General features: G+C 41.6%; 1 protein-coding gene across 1 annotated transcript in view; it reads left to right on the plus strand.

The window, feature by feature from the left end:
* Positions 1-12,993, plus strand: part of PKP1 (plakophilin 1) — a 443,197-nt gene that overhangs the window by 254,263 nt on the left and 175,941 nt on the right. The window contains exon 6 of the mRNA XM_075850634.1: positions 8,708-8,885. Within this exon, the coding sequence (XP_075706749.1) occupies positions 8,708-8,885 (178 nt within the window). The remainder of the gene's footprint in view (positions 1-8,707; positions 8,886-12,993) is intronic.

A 12,993-nucleotide genomic window follows, 5' to 3' on the forward strand; every position in this document is an offset into this window, starting at 1 on the left:
CATAGTTAGTCAGAGGTACATCAGTGAAACCTGGTAACCCTTGGGCGTCAAGTTACATTAAACTGTGACAATCAGGCTCATGTTCCATATCAAACAAGTCTTTGTCATTTGCAAATTCGTACATTAAGGAAACTGTATTTATAACTTTAAAATCTGATTTTATATAGCTAACTTAATTAATTAAAAAGTCAGTCTATTTACACAATCTTGTACTTTAGTTCAATGTTCTAGGACTTTTTACACACTAATTTTACATATAATAATAATAATTTGAAATTCAATTAATTCAGTTCTTAATCTGGATTGAGAAAAACATCTCACATCAAACAGTACACAATTTCATTTCCTCCTCAGACTAGTCTGCAACAAACACCCTGTATACACGGGGAATACTAGAAATAGCCACATTAATCCAAACATACAATCAGAATAAAACATTCTAAAACAATTTGGTGTGCCTTTGTTCTTTTCTAATATTTTCAATAGATGTTAATCCATCTTTTTGCTACGTGACAATTTGACTTACTAATATTAATTTATCCCTTTATTCTATTTGTTCTCGGTTCTATGATCTGACTCTAATTTGATCTCATTCAAAGAGTCTTGTAGAATTTTGATGGTCAGTTGGGAATATTGAATAACAGTGTTCGCTGCACCAAAACGTTATTCTCCCTGGACTGTAGGACTCGCTGCACTCTACACGCCTAGAGCTGCTTACGAAAACACAGTCCCAAGACAGTAATGTCGCTCACCCAAGGTGACCACGACGAGGAAATGTGAAAGACTGTCTCAACTCTCACTTTTACCACATTTAGACAAGACACATGATTAACGATTAACAAACAGACAAATTCGATATGAATAACAAAACCTACTATCATATTCTATATTTCTGTATACCTCGTATATCTTGACCACAAGGTATTTTCACCAAAGTTTCACAGAACACACACAAAACACAACAATATTTACAAGTATTATGCTGATCAGTCATATACTTCATGTTCCTGGGTGTTTTAACAGTATTTTTCCTACTGATTTATCCTTGTAACAATTTTACAAAGGACCATTCCTAATTGGACTCCCTTATACACACAGGGTTTTATTTATTTAACCCTCATACATTCATTCTTCACAGTCAAGGAGTCTCATATATGTTTCATCTAGAACAACCATTTCTTTCAACTGCACCAAAGAAATACTTGATTACCTTAAAACTTCTGGTGTCAGGGGCGTCCAGAGACAATAAGAGGCTGGTCAGACCAGCAGCAGATGTCCTGGATGTGTCTTTACACCACAGTTTGAAAGTCTTTATCTTTCTTTAACTTTGGATTTAGTTTATCTCAATCATTCAATACTTTTAGTCACAATCTTAAACTTTATAAAACAAACAATCCTAATACTCTATAAGCAATAATCATAATACTCTAAGAAATAATCATAATACTCTAAGAAATAATCATAATACTCTATAATCTATAGGAGATCCTCCAAATCTCCAAGTACTTTATCTTTTACGTGCTGCACGGAGTTATTTATTACCTGTAGCCTTCTCACATAGGCTATGGACTACTAACCTCGAGAACCGCTATTCCCAGGTTTTTATATTAAGACCTCTGCTTAATATAACTAAGACCCAGTCTTAGTACCTAAGTTCCAACTCAGGTTTTTTACGTTATCTTTTTTTTTTGTTTTTTTATCACATAACCTTATAACATCTAAATATGAAAAATAATAAAAACACATATATACAAAATTATATTACCGTTATTCAGATGAAAACTCGAATCCTCAATTCTCCTTACTATGTTCTTTTAAAAACCGTCATTCCACACCTCGTCCCTCCGTATGACTGGCCTCTTTTTAACGGTAATTTAACCGGAGGTCTTTGAATTAAGTGAGTATTTTGATGACTCACCCCGTGCACGGTGTACAGTCCTCGGGTGGACGAGGGTCTGGAAATATTGGTTTCCGGCTTCGAAGGACCAAGATGTTAGAAGAATTTTCCATACTTATCAATAATGATTCAAGTTTTCATCCCAATAAGAGTTTTATTCTCATCGATGAGGAGACAAGTCGAAATCAGCAGTTGTCTGCCTTCATTACATAAGCATAGGTTTATATACACATATACCAAATGAAAACCGTTTGTGGCTTTCCTGTCATATGAAATGTCTTACACCTCAAAATGACATTAGGTCAGTTGGACTTCCTCTGGAGATTGCAATCTTTATTAAGAAATCCAACCGACTTACACACTTAAGAATATAACATATTTAACCTTTTGTTAGCTAAAGCATTTTCTGAGAACCCTGCATGCACATTTAATATCTATTACATGAAGTAACAATAAATTTAATATAAAACTTGTCTAACAATCTTCCATTGACTTTTATAACTAACCTTTTTCTTTTTCTTCCAAAACTTGTATTCTTTTCTCCATTTCATTTATACTTCCTTTTATTTTAGAGACATCATGCCTAATGAAAGTTACTTCTTGATCAACACTCCCCAGCTGCATGGATATCTCCCCCAGTTTTTTATTGCACACATTAACCGCATTTAGTATAGCTTTTAACAGGTTCCCGACCGCTGGCCGTATTTATGCGGTCAGGGTCTCTGAAGTCCGCCGTATAGACTATTTACGGCGGCACTTCAGAGACTGTGCACGCGCGATCGCGTGCACACAGCTCTATGCCCTGGCTGTTGCTAACAGCCATGGGCACTGGGCAGAATGTCAGGGGCCAATCTTTTGGCCCCTGAACATGTGATCGCTGTGACAACCAATAACGGCGATCACATGCATTTCTGCATATAAAACAGTGTGCACGCGATCGCGTGCACACAGCCCTGTGCCCATGCTGTTACCAACAGCTCTGGGCACTGGGCAGAGTATCAGGGACCAATCTGATGGTCCCTGAACATGTGGTCGCTGTGAAAATCACAGCGACCTCATTTGTTGTATTTTGACTTTTCTGGCAGTAAATCTCCTGCCTCTTTTCTTCTCCTCAAACATTGTTTCAGTTTGAGGAGAAGAAGAGACTTGAGAGAATTGCTGCCAGAAGATTACAGTGAAAAAAAATACAGTTACACTATAAAACATTCTCTGTATAGATAGATTTCTATCTATCTATACAATCTATCCATCTATCTTTTTTTCTATCTATCTACCTTTCTTTCTTTTATTCTATTAGAATAGGCAGGTAGGGAGTATATAATTATATATATATCCACATATATATAGCAATAGCGGTTTATTTTTTTGTTAGTGGTAGTGTAGATATATATACCAGTTAGTTTGTGTGTTTTATAAAAAAAAAATAATATTTGTTTAGTTAGTGTTAGTTTCGTTATGGCGAGGAAGTTGTTTAGCGCCGCGGAGGCATACGCCATGCTGTGGTCTGAGTCGGAGACAACATCAGAGATGGCGTCCGAGATGGAACCTGTTTTAGGTAGTGACGATGACAGCGTCACTTCAGGTTCATCTTCAGGGGACGTTGTCCCTGATGCAGTTGAAACTGCAGAACATGAAAGCGCAGGGCCAAGTAGCGCTGTAGCACGGGACAGCCTGGTCCCTCCAGTCCAGGCTCTTGTATGGGTACCTGCCCCATCTTTTGGGCCTAGAATCCACGGATTTACTGCCACTCCTGGCATAACCGTGGACAATACAAATTTTGTCCAAATGGATTACTTCCATTTATTTATAACGAACGACATCCTAAATCAGATTGTCCACGAAACAAATTTATATGCCACGCAATATATAAGGCAGAAACCTTCATCCACCCATGCCAGAGATTGGACGCCCACCAATTTGCAGGAATGAAAAAAAATTTTGGGGCTCACCCTCAATATGGGTATTGTCAAAAAGCCCTCCATTAGGTCTTACTGGTCAACAAGACCCGCCGAAGCCACCCCAGTATATTCTGCAGTAATGCCCAGGTCTCGTTATGAGACAATAATGAGGTTCCTCCACTTCAATGACAACGCACAGGCCCCCCCAAGTACCGATGCAAACCGGGATCGGTTGTTCAAAATAAGACCACTGATAAATTCCCTGAATAATTTATTTCTGCAACTCTACACCCCTGAGCAGAATGTAAGCGTGGACGAATCCCTCCTCAACCTTCATGGTAGACTTAGCTTTCGCCAATATCTACCTTCCAAAAGGGCAAGATATGGCGTTAAGCTCTACAAATTGTGTGAAAGCGGGTCAGGATATACCACCGCCTTCAGGATTTATGAAGGGCGGGACCGTTCAATAAATGTTCCTGGATGCCCCCCTGATCTTTCCACCAGCAGTAAGATCATGTGGGAGATAATGCAGCCTCTGCTTCACCAGGGGTACCACCTGTATTGCGACAATTTTTATTCCAGTGTGCCCCTGTTTAGGCATTTGCATGCTGCAAGGACTGGGGCATGTGGTACCATGCGCAAAAACCGAATTGGTTTTCCACAGCAATTAGTGGGGAAGCGCATGGTAAAGGGGGACTCCTGTGCTTATGCATCTGAGGAATTGCTGGCGGTCAAGTTCAGGGATCGCAAAGATGTGTATGTGCTAAGCACGATTCATACCGCAGGAACAGTGGCAGTGAGGGAAAGGGGGGCATCATCGGACAAGCACAAACGAGTGAGCGTGTCCGAATATAACAAGTACATGGGGGGGTGGATTTAAGCGACCAGGTTTTACAGCCCTATTTAGTAAAACGCAAAACTAAAACCTGGTACAAAAAAGTGGCCATTTATTTGTTACAGGTGGCAATCCACAATTTATTTGTGCTCTACAAAAAAAACAGAGGCAGAGACACATACCTGGATTTCCAGGAAAAAATTATTGAAGGCCTCATTTTTGATGTTCAGGACACCCGAGAATGCCCCCAGTCTGAGGATGTCACGCGACTGACTGAAAGACACTTCATCAGTCGGATTCCCCCAACACCAACCAGAAGCAACCCCCAGAAAAAGTGCCGCGTCTGCAGAAAAGACGGGCACCGAAAAGATTCCCGATATTTCTGTCCCTCATGCCCCTCGCAACCAGGCCTGTGCATTGAGCCATGTTTTAAAAAATACCACACTGTTCTGAATTATTAGATTTTAGTTAATTCGTTGAAAATATATTTGCCCTACATTACTTTTTTATTTTCCCCCTGATTTTACTCCAAGTTTTGAGGGAGGGAATGGGTGGGGGGGGGATGTCATGTTTGATGTTTTCTAAAGTTCATCTGCTGGATAGCTCCATTTGCATAAACCTGCAATTTCTTATTTTAGAAAACCCCAAAAAATAAATTCCCATTATACCCCTAGATGAATATTTTGGGATCTCGGCTTCAAGAGCAGATATTTTGGAAGTGTTCTAGAAACTCTGTTGAGTTTTGTAAAACCAGCTTTGAAAAAAAGCGATTTGTGAAACAAGCTTCTTCTATCGTCCGCCCTCCTACATCTCTATGTGATAATAAGGCCCACATATTTGGTATCCCCATGCACAGGATAAGTGGCAGAATGTGAAAGGAGATGAATTTTGGCCGTGGTCTATACTGTGTGTGAAAAATGCTGGTATAAACTGACGCATTTGCTAAAAAATTGCTAATTTTATTTTGATCCATCTTATTCAAGAAACTTTCAGAAGAAAACTGGACTGTCTAAAAATATGATAAACCCCTTGAAGAAAACCTTGTGGGGTCTACTTGTGTGAATGAAGTCATTTATGGGGTGTTTCCAATGTTTCAGCAGCATTACACTCCCAAGAAAACAGTATGCTGCTATAAAATCAAATGCAGAATTCCTGGACCGAAAAGGCCAAAAAGCCTCGTTTTATGCCAAGCCCTGGCACATGCCCGCACAGTGAATAAGGCACACATATTTGGTATCCCCATTCACGGGAGAAGTGGAAGAATGTGAAAGGAGATGAATTTTGTCCGTGGTCCATACCGTGTGTGAAAAATGCTAGCATAAACTGACGCAATTGCTAAATTCTTGCATTTTTTTCCAATTTTGCCCACTTTAGAGAAAAAAATAAAAATGATATATACTGACAAATGCCACTAAAACAAAGCCCTATCTGACCTTTAAAAAGAGCGTAGAATTCAAAGATGAACTTTATTCACCTGCAGAGTTATAGTCATCTAAAGAAGCGCATAGCAAAATTGTAAAATTTGCTCTGGTCATTTAGCTGTAAAATAGCCTAGTCCTTAACCGGTTAAAAACACGTTATCTTTCTCCATATTTATGCCAGACTCGGCCTGAACCTCTCCCCACGGGGAGTTTACAGCCAAAATATTAACTGCTTCTACAGTTTCTATAACGTCCAAATCGAGTGCACTTGTGTCACTGCTAGTGCCTTCAGATTTCCTTGCAAATTTCCTGAGTCTCTCAACTGCACTTTCATTTAAACTGCTCCATTTGCTGCCTCCGCCTCTGGTTTTTCCTGCTGCTGCATTTTTGCCTTTTCCGGTATTCATAGTTGTATTAGTGCTTGCGATTTACTCCCATAGCACAGGAGACTCAATTCACATAGGTTCACGCCGAGGGAAGCGAGGAGACAGGGAGGTAGGGGGTCGAAGCGGAGCGACGGAGGCTGCGGTTGACGTCACGGATCACATGACCGGAACGACCCTTCATAAGCTTATTTCAATGCTTTTCTCCTGCCCTCAACCTTCCAATCTTATAATAGATAGAGCACATAGACAAAGCAAAATCTTTGGCAGTAGTTGTTCCTAAGGTTGTGACAGCGTGCATACACTTCTTTCACATAAAGGAATCGCTAATGTGCGCAGCTAGACGTCTACATGTCCTACCAACCGCTTTTGAGGGAATCCAATTGTTTGCTAATCTTTCACAATCCACGAGGAAAACATTTGGGACTAATACGTTGAGCCTGAGAAACAACAAAATTGCTTACAAATGAGGATATTCACAAAGCTTGTTATACACAGAGATGGATCTGCACATGCTTTCATCAACCCAGAAGATGGGCTCTCTATGTTGAAGAATTGGGAACTTACACTTCTAGATTCCAGCAATCAAAGTGGTCAGAAAAGCCCTCTCTAAACACCAAGGGTCTCAACTCCCCCTTTAAGGGGGCTGTCTGGAGGGATGCTATATCATCAATTTACTTTGCTTACAAGAAACTCATATTTTTCCAGACACCGATGCCCACAATTTTCCATTATTCATATGGCTTATTTTGAGAAAAAAACGGTGGGTGTATTAATTGCTGTAAAGGATTATGTTTCTGTCCAGTTTATGGATTCTATTGTTGATGTAAGGGGGAGATGTCTTGTCCTGGTGAGTCTGATAAATAATTGCCCGATGACAATTGCTAACATTTATGCTCCTACAAACACCTCTCAGATTTGTTTTCTGTACAAAACACTGTGATGAATTTTGAAAATTCATAAAGGTAAACTGATCGCTTGTGGGGACGTTAACATTATTCCTGTTAATAATTGGGATACCATTAAAGAGACTCTGTCACCAGATTATAAATGCTCTATCTCCTACATAATGTGATCGGGGCTGTAATGTAGATAACAGCAGTGGTTTTTATTTTATTACTCTTCTCATTGTTCCAGCCCAGCATGATCCACAGCCCAGTGTGTTTGTGCAGTGAAAGAAGCTGGGCTGGAACAATGAGAAGTGTATGACACTGATTGGTCAGCGTTATACACTAAACGCTCATAACTTGCTCAAAATAGATTGTTTTTCAAAATAAAAACTACTGCTGTTATCTACATTACAGCACCAATCAGATTATGTAGGAGATAGGGCATTTATAATCTGTTGACAGAGCCTCTTTAAAGAGGCTCTGTCACCAGATTTTCAAACCCCTATCTCCTATTGCAGCAGATCGGCGCTGCAATGTAGATAACAGTAATGTTTTGTTTGTTTTTTTTTTAAAAGTTCATTTTTGGCCAAGTTATGAGCATTTTTATATTTATGCAAATGAGCCTTTCTTAAGTCCAACTGGGCGTGTTTAAAGTTATGTCCAAGTGGGCGTGTATTGTGTTCGTTACATCTGGGTGTGTTTACTTGTTTTACTAGCTGGGCGTTGTGAATAGAAGTGTATGATGCTGACGAATCAGCATCATCCACTTCTCTTCGTTACCACCCAGCTTCTGGCAGTGCACAGACACACAGCGTGATCTCGCGAGATCATGCTGTGACGTCACTCACTTCCTCCCACAGGAACTTCATCGCGTCAGATGAGCGAGGACACGCTGTGTGTCTGTGAACTGCCAGAAGCTGGGTGGTAACGAAGAGAAGTGGATGATGCTGATTCGTCAGCATCATACACTTCTATTCACAACGCCCAGCTAGTAAAACAAGTAAACACACCCAGATGTAACGAACACAATACACGCCCACTTGGACATAACTTTAAACACGCCCAGTTGTACTTTATAAAGGCTCATTTGCATAAATATAAAAATGCTCATAACTTGGCCAAAAATGCTCGTTTTTAAAAAAAACAAAAAACGTTACCGTTATCTACATTGCAGCGCCGATCTGCTGCAATAGGAGATAGGGGTTTGAAAATCTGGTGACAGAGCCTCTTTAAGTCAAATCCATGATATCTATCTGTAGTGCCACAGTTCATAATATATAAATCTCTAAATTGTGATCTAATGTTTAGCCACCACTGCTTTTAAGATGATTCAAAAGAAAAAAAAAACATTGCAAATTAAATAGCATAGTATGTCTCCTACAGGATTGCTTTGGAATTTGTCCTCTACTGATCAGTTGAAGGAGGAATTAGTTAAAGAAGCTCTTCCTGTATTGAATGAGTGTGTTGTGATTCCATTTTCCGACGGGACGGACAATCCGATGTCAGGTCAGAAGCGTTCATTGGATCCTGAAATATTCTTCAATGCAACTGGATGTTTAAGGTAACAAATGTATACACAGTTTGCTGCTTTCTTCACATGTGTAAAGTTTTACTTTAAATGATTGCTTAAAGTGAAGTTCCCCCTACGGCACCCTTTTCGATATGACCTATTAGGACATAGAAGGGGGTCAGCTTTAGAAAGGGGGGTTGTTCTGTTGAAAATGTATTATTGTGTAATGCGAAGTGTAAGTGGGGAACACAAATTCCCTGTTGCTAGCCTGGTTTTGACAGCTGAAGAATACATGGGGTATATTTTGCTGTTTAGGGCATCGCTAGCATTGGGCACCCAGGTCATATGCCCCAGATTTTATGCCGATGCCCTGAATCCAGGTGAGCGCCAAATTCATCAGCGCAGATACAATTAAATTCTGCAGTGGAGCATGGCAGCCTATAGCTCTCTGCCCCGGCCATTTACCATCAAGGGCCACAGGCTTCTTAGGCCTGTAGGCTATAAGAATGCAGATGAATAAGACAGGGTGGTGTGATGACATCACCATGAAGTCATTGCGACAGCCCGCAAACCAGTCGGGACACTGTCTGGAAGAGGCCTGTGTCTTGCACCTCAATGATGGAAGTGACGTAGAGGGGTTATTTTCCGGTCTTGGGAACTCTGGAGGAGCTTTATTATTAATTGAAACACCTCTGGATGACTTTTATTACTAATGAGGCTCTATGGGCGAGTTTTTACTAATGGGGCACTGGGGGAGCTTTATTACTAATGTGGTATTTTGGGGGAGATTTATTACTAATGGGGCCGTCTGGAGAGCTTTATTAGTAATGGGAAGCTTTATTACTAATGGGGGCACTCTGGTGGAGATTTATTACTAATAGGCGCACTGAGGGAGGGAGAGTTATTACCAATGGGGGCACTTTGCGGAGCTTTGTTACTAATGGAGGCTCTCTGGGAAGTCCTCTTTCTAATGAGGGCACTCTGGGGAAGCTTTATTACTAATGGAGGCACACTGGAAAAGCTTTATTACTAATGTGGGCACTGAGGGATATTTATTACTAATGGTGGCACTCTGAGAAAGCTTTATTTCTAATAGGGGCACTATGGGGGAGCTTTCTTACTAATGGAGGCACTCTGGTGAAGCTTTATTACTGAGGGCAATCTGAGGAAACTTTATTACGAATTAGGGCACTCCGGGGAAGCACTATTTCTTATGGGGCACTCTATTGAAGCTTTATTACTAATGGGGGCACTATGGGAAGGCATCTTTCTAATTGGGGCACTCTGTGGAAGCTTTATTACGAATGGGGGGCAATTTGAGGAGTTTTATTACTAATGGGGGCACTATGTGAAAGCTTTATTTCTAATGAGGCCACTCTTGGGAAGCTTTATTAATAATGGAGGCACAATGGAAAAGCTTTATTACTAATGGCGGTACTGAGGGATATATATTACTAATGGTGGCACTCTGGGAGAGCTTTATTTCTAATAGGGGCAGTATGGGGGGAGCATTCTTACTAATGGGAGCACTCTGGGGGAGCTTTATTACTAATAGAATCATTCTGGTAAAGCTTTATTACTAATGAGGGCAATCTGGGGAAACTGTATTACGAATTAGGGCACTATTTCTTATGGGGCAGTCTGAGTATGCGCTTTTATTAATGGTGGCACTCTGGGTGAGCTTTATTACTAATGTGGGGCACTCTGGGGGAGCTTTATTACTAATGAGGGCACTCTGCGTAAGCACTATTAATAATACAGGCACTCTATTGAAGCTTTATTACTGATGGGGGCACTATGGGAAGGCATCTATTTCTAATGGGGCACTATGGGGAAGCTTTATTACTAATGGAGGCACACTGAAAAAGCTTTATTACTAATGACTAATGGCGGCACTTAGGAAGATTTATTACTAATGGGGGCATTCTGGGAGAGCTTTATTTCTAATGAGGGCAATCTGGGGAAACGTTATTACGAATTAGGTCACTCTGGGGATGCTCTATTTCTTATGGGGCACTGTGAGGTAGCACTTCTATTAATGGTGGCACTCGAGTGAGCTTTATTACTAATGTAGGGCACTGTGGGGATGAATTATTATTAACGAGGGCACTCTGTGGAAGCACTATTAATAATGGGGGCACTATGTGGAAGCTTTATTACCAATGGGGGTACTCTGGTATACGCACTAATACTATGGGGGCAGTCTGGGGGAGCACTAATACTATGGGTCACATTTATTACTAATGGGGGACTGGGGGAGATTTATTACTAATGGGTCACTCTGGGGAGCTTTATTACTAATGAGGGTGCTCTGCATAGATTTATTACTAATGGCTGCACTGAGGGAACATTATTACGAATGGGGGCACTTTGGGGAGCTTTATTACTAATGTGAGAAATCTGGGGATGCATCTGTTTCTAATGGGGGCACTCTGGGAAAACACTATTAGGGTATGTGCACACACACTAATTACGTCCGTAATTGACGGACGTATTTCGGCCGCAAGTCCCGGACCGAACACAGTGCAGGGAGCCGGGCTCCTAGCATCATACTTATGTACGACTCTAGGAGTCCCTGCCTCCCCGTGGAACTACTGTCCCGTACTGAAAACATGATTACAGTACGGGACAGTTGTCCTGCAGCGAGGCAGGGACTCCTAGCATCGTACATAAGTATGATGCTAGGAGCCCGGCTCCCTGTAGTGTGTTCGGTCCGGTACTAGCGGCCGAAATACGTCCGTCAATTACGGACGTAATTAGTGTGTGTACACATACCCTAACAATGGTGTAGTCTGGGGGAGCACTAATACTATGGGGCACAATTAATAATGGGGGCACTGGGGGAGATTTATTACTAATGGGGCACTCTGGGGAGCTTTATTACTAATGGAGGCACTCAGGAAGCTTTCTTACAAATGGGGGAATTCTGTTTAGATTTATTACTAATGGGGGCACTGAGGCAGATTTTTTACTATGGGACACTCTGGGTAGACATCTATTTCTAATGGGGAGCTCTGGGGAGATTTATTTTTAATAGGGGCACACTGAGGGGTCTTTATTACTAATGGGAGCACTTTGTTTTTTTTACTAAAGAGGGAAATCTGGAGAAACATTATTATGAATGGTAAAACTCTGGCGAAGCAGTATTTATAATGGGGGCATTCTGGGGAAGCACTATTATGAATATTGGCACTCTGGCTAAGCTTTATTACTAATGTAGGACACTGCGGGAGATTTATTACTAATGGGGCACTCTATGGAGCTTCTTTTTTTTTTTTTTTTACTAATGAGGGCACTCTGAGCTGTATTACTAATGGGGGCACTGGGGGAGATTTATTAATAATGGGGGCACTCTGGGGAGCTTTATTGCTAATGCGGGCACACTGGAGAGGCATCTATTTCTAATGGAGGTACGCTGAGTCAGCTTTATTACTAATAGGGGTAGACTGGGAAAGCTTTAATATTAATTATTAATATTAGCGGTGTCCTTTATATTGAACGACTAGTGCTATTATACATTAATATATTACATATTTTGTTTTCGTTTAGTGACATCACATTTTGTGTCCTCACTTTACCTTGTACACTATGTCTAATAGGTTCTAGTTGGTGACTTGGACAAATTGCCCATCCTTAAGATGGCACTTGTGTGTCTTAGGTCTTTCTTGCCCATGCGCGAACATGGTCTAAATCAGGGGTCTCAAGCCTGCGGCCCGCAGGACACAGAGCCGCTAGTATCGGCTCTGCTCCGAGACTCTGGAATTCCCTGACATCGCTGTCCACATATGAACAGCGATGTCTGGGGCTTCCCCAGAGCCGGAGTCCCGAGCAGAGCGCTGGTGTCGGCTCTGCTCCGGGACTCTGTGGAATTCCCTGACATCGCTGTCCACATATGAACAGCGATGTCTGGGGCTTCCCCAGAGCCGGAGTCCCAGGCAGAGCGCTAGTACAGGCTCTGCTCTGGGACTCTGTGGAATTCCCTGACATCGCTGCCCATATATGGACAGTGTGTCAGGGTCATGCCCAGAGCGGAGCAGAGCACTGGTGTCGGCTCTGCTCCTGGACTGTGGAATTCCCTGACATCGCTGTCCACATATGAACAGCGATGTCTGGGGCTTCCCCAGAGCCGGAGTCCCGAGCAGAGCGCTGGTGTCGGCTC

The sequence above is a fragment of the Rhinoderma darwinii genome, chromosome 2, assembly GCF_050947455.1.
Source record: "Rhinoderma darwinii isolate aRhiDar2 chromosome 2, aRhiDar2.hap1, whole genome shotgun sequence".
In the NCBI taxonomy this organism is placed as follows: Eukaryota; Metazoa; Chordata; class Amphibia; order Anura; family Rhinodermatidae; genus Rhinoderma; species Rhinoderma darwinii.